This window comes from Lactuca serriola, chromosome 1 (assembly GCF_051521515.1).
Source record: "Lactuca serriola cultivar US96UC23 chromosome 1, Lser_US96UC23_V15, whole genome shotgun sequence".
NCBI lineage: Eukaryota > Viridiplantae > Streptophyta > Magnoliopsida > Asterales > Asteraceae > Lactuca > Lactuca serriola.
This window is the reverse complement of record NC_136408.1, coordinates 30,320,090-30,328,950: the sequence shown is the minus strand read 5'-3', so window position 1 is coordinate 30,328,950 and position 8,861 is coordinate 30,320,090. Positions and strand designations below refer to the sequence as shown.

Here is an 8,861-nt window from a genome sequence, read left to right as displayed (position 1 = left end):
TTGTAGGCTGACTCAACTCCACTTGATACCACCACTTGTCATCTAAGAAACATTCAAAAAGTCGACGGTATATGTTCAATTTTAATTGTTATGCTTATCATAAAAAGGAAGTGGTATACAAGATAATAACATATTAAGTTTAATATATCACAACTCTTTATTCCTATCTAAGTAACTCGTTTTCTTAATATTTTACTTTTATAATAATAAAAATAATACACACACTTTACACATAAAACGCACACACAACGTGTGAATCCACCCTTATATTTTCAATAATAAGTAATAATAATAATAAATAAAATTGGCCTACTTTCCTGAAACTTGTCACGCAACTTCTGTCAACTCTGCACCACCCGCCACCGCCAACCTCCCTTATATACTTCACTTACCACCCACACTCTCCTCACTCAATCCATCTTTCTCTCTCTAACTTTCTCTTTCTAAACAACAACCAACTACAATTCTAATGGCAGTTGAAGCTTTAAATTCTCCGACGACGGCAACCACGCCTTTGTTTAAACAAGACTCCGGCAATCATCTGAGGTATTTGGACTCATGGACAAAGGGCAAAAGATCAAAAAGGCCAAGGGTGGATCAGCCACCGACTGAGGAGGAGTACCTTGCTTTCTGTCTTATGTTACTTGCCCGCGGCGGCCGTGGTGGTTCTGGTTCGGGTTCTGGTTCCGATTCTGCTTATGTGGCGCCGCCGCAGCGTGCTAACTCACCTGCTCTTAGTATAATTGTACCGCAGGAGACGCAACGGGTTGTTTACAAGTGTAACGTGTGTGATAAAGCTTTTGGGTCTTACCAGGCGCTAGGTGGACACAAGGCTAGCCACCGGAAAAACAACCCAGCCGCCGCCGGAGCTGAGATCGAACAGTCTGCTGTAACCACCACCTCCTCCACTAGTGGCACCCACGGTGGTGGAAGTGGAAGGAGTCACGAGTGCTCTATTTGCCACAGATCTTTCCCTACCGGACAAGCGTTGGGTGGACACAAGAGGCGCCACTACGAAGGTGTTATCGGCGGTGGCCGTGCCAGCAGCGGCATCACCTCATCGGAAGGAGTCGGCTCCACCAATAGTCAACGCGGGTTTGACCTGAACCTCCCTGCTCTTCCAGAATTTCTTCCCGGATTCGTCGATGAAGAGGTCGAAAGCCCACACCCCACCAAAAGATCCCGACTTTTTCCACCGGTCAAACTAGAGATCGCCACCCACCAATAAAATCACGATTACAAATTCTGGGTTTTCGATTTTAGGAATTTTATGATTAGAAATTCGCCGATGTTTGTTTAGTATTCTTTTCACACGAATCATTCTATGTAAATAATTCTTGTATTTGATGAATTAAATTTTATTAATTCTTGATTGTTTTACGATTTGCCGGAATCTCTTGTAACTTACGCAATTTATTGAATTGCGTGGCGTATAATTAATTCACCGTCGTGATCCTCTGCCGAAAACTGGGGCAAAAGGTAACGGAATAACTTTTGTTCTACTCTTACCATACCTGACCCTCAACTATTCTACTCATGCTAGATTATACCCTCAACTAAGGCTCCAACTGAATTACCCCCCCCCCCCCCCCCCCCCCCTAATTTATTTATCTATTTAAGTAATGGTTAATAACAATGGAAATTAGAGTCTATCAACATTGCAAACAGGTTACCTATAATATATCCAATATTATAAATCTACTTGCATATTTTAGCCACGTTTTGAAAAAAAAAAAATATATTATTTGGATTGGAATTTCAATATATCTTAGTTATTATTTTACAACGAATTAAGAAACTTCACCGCATCGGGCGCAAAAAAACCAAATATATTAAATGCATGTGGTGAACGTGAACACTGAGAAACTGTTTTCTGCCAAACCGCCATGTCGAGATGTACTTTCATGTATTGGACAATTTTACTAAAAATAACACTTGTCAGTATATTCTGAGATTTAAGAAGGACGTCCTTTGTAGTAAACTGTTAAGGTCAATGTAATAATCCCTATACTAATAAAAGAATAGTTATAATCTTCTTTTGACATGTTTTACTGTAATACAAATCTTTGTTAATATTATGTCACGTGTCAAAGAGATATATTATGTCAATTACTATCACAATTAATGACGTTAATGTTTTAAATAATAGATTTTAAACTTTTTATAGAAACATTTACTTTTTTAATTATCTGTTAAATATGAACATATAACTAAATTTTAAATTTTGGTATATTTCTTAATTAATAATTTTTTAAAATTATTTATTAATAATTATGACTTTTTACTATTAAAATTTAATTAATTATTTTTGTAACCGTGGTTCTCACGGATTATAAACTAGTAATAATAATAATGTTACTTGGGCTGAACGGTATGGGCTCAGCGACCTCGACAGCGACCTCGACTGATACCGGGTCGAGCCCTTTTTTTCTCCTTCCTTCTCACCACTATGCCATAAGTCCATAACATAAGATATTTTTATGTCATCTAGGATTGTTTACGAGTTATAAATGACATTTTCTTAGTTTTAGGTTTTTCATGAATATTTACTATTCATTTGATTCAATAATTAATTTGAAATTTTATTTTAATCAAATTAAATTTTTATTTTCTTCTCTAATAGATATTTTGTTTTTCAATGTTATTAGGAAATTTGAATTTCTAGTTTTTTTTTAATTTTTTTATTATTTTTTTTTAATTGACAATCGATCATCCAATCAAGATGGCAAGGTTATCATATTATTTAAACTCGAATAAAATATGAAACACTCACTATTCAAGTTTAATTACAAATACTAACAATATGATCATCAAGTCCGATTTAACCCTTTTTTGGGTTTAAAATTTAGAGAAATCAACGTAAAATACATAAATAAAGATTCTAAGTATTTCAAAATTTTAAATTCAACCATCCAAAAATAACACAAGTTTGATAACAACCACTATCTCACATGAGTTAAAAATGATTAAAACCCAATAATTCTGAAAAAAAAAAAAAAAAAAAAAAAAATCGAAGCTTTTAAATTTTAACGAAGGTTTTTGTACTTAACGGTGTCATAACTCATAACGTCTAACTAGTATAGGCCTCTAAATGGGGGCTTTGTAAAATTATTACTTTAAAAATGAGTTGTGTTCCCTATATTTAACACGTTTCCATTTATCCATACAAGCTAGTTACTTGATGTCTTGATTTATTATTTATTTTTTTTAAATAGCCGATATACTGAAACACCCCGAAGCTAAAAGTGGGCAAACGGTTAAGGCTTAAAGTGAATTTTATGAAATCGAGCTTATTTGGAGTCAACATTCCAAATAGCGAATTACATCATATGTCACCCATTCTCGGCTTTTGTGAAAGAAACTTCTCATTCAACTATCTCGTTATGCCTATCAGTGCCAACATGGCTCTTTAAAAAATTGGAAACCGATTGTAGATAAATTCAAATCCAAGCTATCTGTTTGGAAGGCAAGCTCACTATCATTTGGAGGCAAATTAACATTGACAAAATTCGTTTTTAGCAGTCTTCCCACATACTTCTTATCTTTATTCAAAGCACCACAGTGAGTTCTTGACACTCTCGAAAAAATCATACGTCATTTCCTATGAGATGGAGATATCCAGAAATCGAAGATCCATTGGGTGGATTGGCAAAAAGTTAATGCAAAAAAGACTGTGGACTTGGTTTAGGATCTCTAAAAGGTCATAACTTAGCGATTCTAACAAAATGGTGGTGGAGGTTGTACAATAGTGACAATTGCTTGTGGAAAAAGGTAATCATGAGTATCCACAACTTAAGAAGGAAACCAGTTTCATATATTGCTCATAAATCATCAAATGGAGTATGGTGTCACATTTATAAAGCGGTAATAATCTTGAATCCATTTGAATGCTTCAGATTAATATCAGGCTCTACAGTGAACATACTTTTCTAGAAAGACATTTGGTGTGGAAACACCACTTTCCAATCTCGTTTCCCCGCCCTATATAATTTTGGAGACAAAAAATGGTGTGTGATTGATGAAAAATTTTCTACCAATCGATTCACATGGCGGTGGAATTAAGATCCATAAAACGATGAGGCTCGTACGGAACCCCTACATATGTATTTGGCTATTGGTAACATGAAGATACATTCCTCATATAATCTTGGCTTTTGGTTTACAATAAATCTAGTTGGCAGATACACAGTTCACTCCATGAGAAACTTAATAGATTCCAAAGCAAATTCATATAAAGGGCGGGTGATATGTTGGTCTATATCAGTCCCTTTAAAAGTCTGTTGTTTCATGCGGCGAGCCTTGTTAAATAGAGTACCGGTGGCTGATAATTTGGCGGTTAGAGGAATCAAGGTGAAAAATCCTAGCTAGTCATTATGTGATAAGGAACCTGAGACAACATATAACGCCCAGGATCATGGTATGTATTTTAAATCAAATTATTCATTTTTGCAAAGGGACTCGACAAGTTGGAAGCCCCAAACTCGTTGAGTAGGAATGGAATTTGGATGCCGGACTTGAAGTCTACTCGACGAGTTGAGAGCCTCAACTTGACGAGTAGGGTTGCCAGAGTGAAACCCTAATTTTAGGGTTTTGCACCCTATTTAAACACCTTAACCTCCAAAGGTTGGCCTCATTTGCAGCCTCCATCAACCCAAACCCTAGCCACGAAACCCTAATCCACCTTTGAGTGTTTTTGAGCCATTGTTGTGTGTTCTTTGTGATTTTGCGTGTTCTTTGTGATTTTGAAGCTTGAGAAGGAAGGAAAAGCTTGGGGATTCAAGAGGAAGATAGTAGATCCGGAGTTTGAGCTGCTTTTCCGACTCATTTGAGGTATAAAGTTGATACCTTGGCTTTATATTACTTAGATATTCATTTAGGGTAGTATGTTGTCACTTTTGGGCCATATTGAAGTCATTTTCGGGATTTGAGTGCATCATGAGGTCGTGACTTCAGATCTAGGCACTAATGAGCTTATGAGGCTTAAAGTTGCCAGCTTTATCAAGCCTTGGCTCTTCCCCATGCCCTAGACCTCTTATATAGCTTAGTTTTGGTGTTTCTAGCTTCATGACACCATGCATGAACGTAAAGTTAGCAACTTTACGTGGTAACTTAGTCCTAGGGGACCAGATCGATGGTTTGGAAGCATTCAATTCGATTGGAAGTGACTGAATGGATTTAGACTAAGAGGGACTCGACGAGTTGTTCATCTAACTTGGCGAGTTGGGTCGTGGTCCGCCAACCTTTTCTGTTACTAAGCAAACTCGTTGAGTCTAGGAGATGACTCAGCGAGTTGGCCATGGTTTTTGGGTTTTGAAGATTGAAGAACTCGACGAGTTCAAGGAGGAACTCGACGATTATGAGTGAAATATCCTGACTCTATTATGAGGGGGAACTCGACGAGTTGAATCGAGATTTCCAGGGTTTTATGGATCATGAAACTCGACGAGTTGAGTTAACCAGGATGTTGACTTTGACCAGGATGTTGACTTTGACTTTGACTTTGACCTTTGACCGAAGTTGACCCTTAAGGGGTGAAATAGTCCCCGTAACCGGTTGAAATAAACCGGAGGCTAGGTCGAGCACCCAGATATGCCTGGCAGGGTAGGTCGAGCACCCAGATATGCTTGACAGGGGTAGGTCGGGAACCCCGCTATGCCTGACAAGGGTAGGTTGAGCACCCAGATATGCTCAGCAGGGTAGGTCGGGCACCTAGATATACCTGACAGTATATTTATTGTATGGTATGTGGTATGATGGGGGAACTCACTAAGCTTTGTGCTTACGGTTTTCATTTTTGGTTTCATATACTTCCTCTTCGAAGGGAAAGGATCCAGCATGACTGCAACACATCGCACCAGGATTTCTGCACATGAGATCTATGGGAATTATACTCTGATATTATTTTGTCATGACATGTTTTGATTATGGATACATTGGTTTTGATATGAGTTAGTACTATAATGTTTTCAGACAAGAGGTTTTATAAAATATTAAATTAAAAATGAAATTTTTGGTCGTAAATATTGGGATGTCACAAGTTGGTATCAGAGCCTTGGTTTGAGGGATCCAGACACACTTTCGGGGGTGTTTGGACTCAAATCAAGGGTTTGAAAGTTTTTGCAAAGAAAATAATTTTTCAAAAATTAAAATTTAGAATTTTGAGAAAGAACAAGGTGTATGATGCGTACAATCGGCCGAGCTCAAGTAAGTTTCCCACAAGATACCCATACATGTTATGTTACGATATGATATGATTATGAGAACTACATGCTGGATTAGGGTTGAGGATCTACGAAGGATGCCTATATGTGTAACACCCATAAAAATCAAGCCAATTTAAAACTTTTTCAAACATCCAAAAGCCATTAGTTATTACAAAGTATTTTCAAAATAGTTTAATATCAAAGTATCTCATAAATCATAAGTCCAAAACATGAGGATGTGTACGGTCACAACTTCGCCTTGCCAAGTCATCTGAAGCACCCGAAACAATAAACTGAAACCGTCAGCACAAAGATTAGTGAGTTACCCCCAAAATACTAATACACATACAGTCCACATAACAATATCAGCAATTTCATAACATAACAAACTAAACAGCATGCAATGGGTCCACAACTTTACAGATTGGATTACCTCTAGGCCCACAGTGTGAGTCTGGATTGCCTACCGGGCCCACAACTCACATCTGGATTGCCACCGAGCCTATAGTACGAGTCTGGATTGCCTATCGGGGCTACAGCTCGTATCTGAAATGCTACCGAGCATACAGTACGAGTCTGGATTGCCTACCGGGCCCACAGCTCGTATCTGGAATGCTCCTAGGGTTTGTTGGCTGCCACACGGAGCAGTACAACCTCAACCCATCCCACATAACATATCAACATATAAAATAACTAATACATATACATGTAATCAGGTAGTAACACAGGTAGTCCTACAGATCTACCATACTAGCATATCTGGCATACATCACTAACTCATACTCAACATATCAATAACTACTAGGATATCAAATCTAATGGGTCGACCTTGGTGCCTTAGACCCCTTAGTATAGTGAGGATAACTCACTTGACATTGCTGAAGTCCCGCAGATAAAACTCCAACTACTCGTTGACAGATTCACGAACTGTCAACATCAAACATTACCCAATTAATAATTGGGTTCCAAGCCTAAGGTCCAACTCACACTACAAAAGTCCAATGGATGGCCCAATTTTCCAAATTGGGCCCAAGTCCTCACATGGGCATTATCTTAAAGCCCATCTAATTATTTTGGTCCATTAACTTATTCTTGGATAGCTCATCAATAGTCTAATTGCTTAAAGCCCAATAAGAAGGCCCAACTCAAGGCCCATGTGAAATTAAGGTCTTCACAAGAAATCACGAATAAAGTTAAGTGTTCCTACTTAACCCATAAATGACTTAATCCTTTAAATCCAATATTAATTTAGGTTAATTTGAAATTGATCATTAATTAATATTTTAAGTTTATTAAATAATTCCGTGTGTGTCTCGATCAATTCCCACAAATTAGAGTTTTATGTCATTAGGGTTTTCTACTCCCTATTTAGGTTTTCCAACCCAATATTAGCTCATTAGTCCATTGGTAGGGCTTTTAGGTCATTTTGGGTTTCATTGGACCCATTTTGTGCAATCATCCCAAACGAGGTTCAAACGCAATCAAAGCACACCGCCCCCCGACACGGCGGCAGGTGACGGCAGGAGGCGGCAGCCACCACCCTACGGTGGTGGTTTAGACTTTCCTTTCATTATTCCTATACGAATTACAATAAAATTTACAATAATATCTAAACAACACAAACACTCATAAAATAATACACACACAACCATCTTTGTGGTGGCCGGTGGTGATTCATGGTGGCAGCCACCATCTCACGGTGGTGGTGGTGGTGGCTTTTCTGGCCAACTAAACACCCCACACCACTTCACTATAATGAACACACGCACACACAAGTCTTCTGTTTGCTAAATAAGCCCAACCACCCACTTGGTGGCGTATGACGGTGGTTGTGACACAAGAAGGCAGCTAACGGTGGTGTTGACAGCGGCACAATAACGGTTGATGATGGCAGCATCATCAGCAACTACATCTTCACAGGTTCGGCGCACGACAGAAGCAACCCCGGTGATTCACGGCCCACTCCTTCACACTTTGCTCCGTCTCCAACCTTCGGTGGGCTTCCGGATGTCGCTATGCTCCTGACAGTGGTGGTCTTGCTACGATGGCGGAATAATGGCTGGCGGACGAGGGCTTCCATGGTCAAAACGGAAGCGTCGCAAGCAACCCCCTCGCACCTCCAATCTTCCTGGCGGACTCACGTCGTAAGTAGAGCAGCGACAGCAGGCTCCGTTGGCAACAATGGAAGGGGATAGTGGCGAAAGCTGAAGGGCAGCGGGCACTCGTGAGCAACGGCAGAGGCGGAGAGGCACCCTCTTGAGTCCCCAACGGTAGCTCCGTCTTCAACAGCATGGCCGCAGCTTCATCGGCGTCCATGGAAGGAGGTGTCGGCGATTGAAGATGAGGGGGAGGTTGGAGAAGTGGCGGCTGAGGTTTGAGCGTCTAGGTTTAGGGTTACCGGGTGGATAATGTTTAAATACCCCGCCCCTCAAAGACATCTTTCTATAATAACAAGATTAGTCCTTCCATCTTCTTTTCTTTCAAATTTAATCCAAATGTTACCAATTCTACCCTGATTCTAGAAACTCCTTTCAAATTAAATCCGCAATTTACCCAACAATCCCTCCTTTTACAATATCTTTCCAATATAGGTCCAAAATTTACCTTTCAGCCCCCAGCTTCCAAAAACCTTTTCAACCTAAGCCCAACATTTACCAA

The 8,861-nt window shown here is 39.3% G+C and overlaps 1 protein-coding gene across 1 annotated transcript; it reads left to right on the top strand.

Moving 5' to 3' along the window:
- Positions 1-364: 364 nt before the first annotated feature.
- LOC145079878 (zinc finger protein ZAT6-like) lies at positions 365-1,383 on the top strand. The gene has a single exon (XM_079023136.1). The coding sequence runs from the start codon at positions 470-472 to the stop codon at positions 1,226-1,228; it is 759 nt and encodes a 252-aa protein (XP_078879262.1). The 5' UTR covers positions 365-469; the 3' UTR covers positions 1,229-1,383.
- Positions 1,384-8,861: the final 7,478 nt, after the last annotated feature.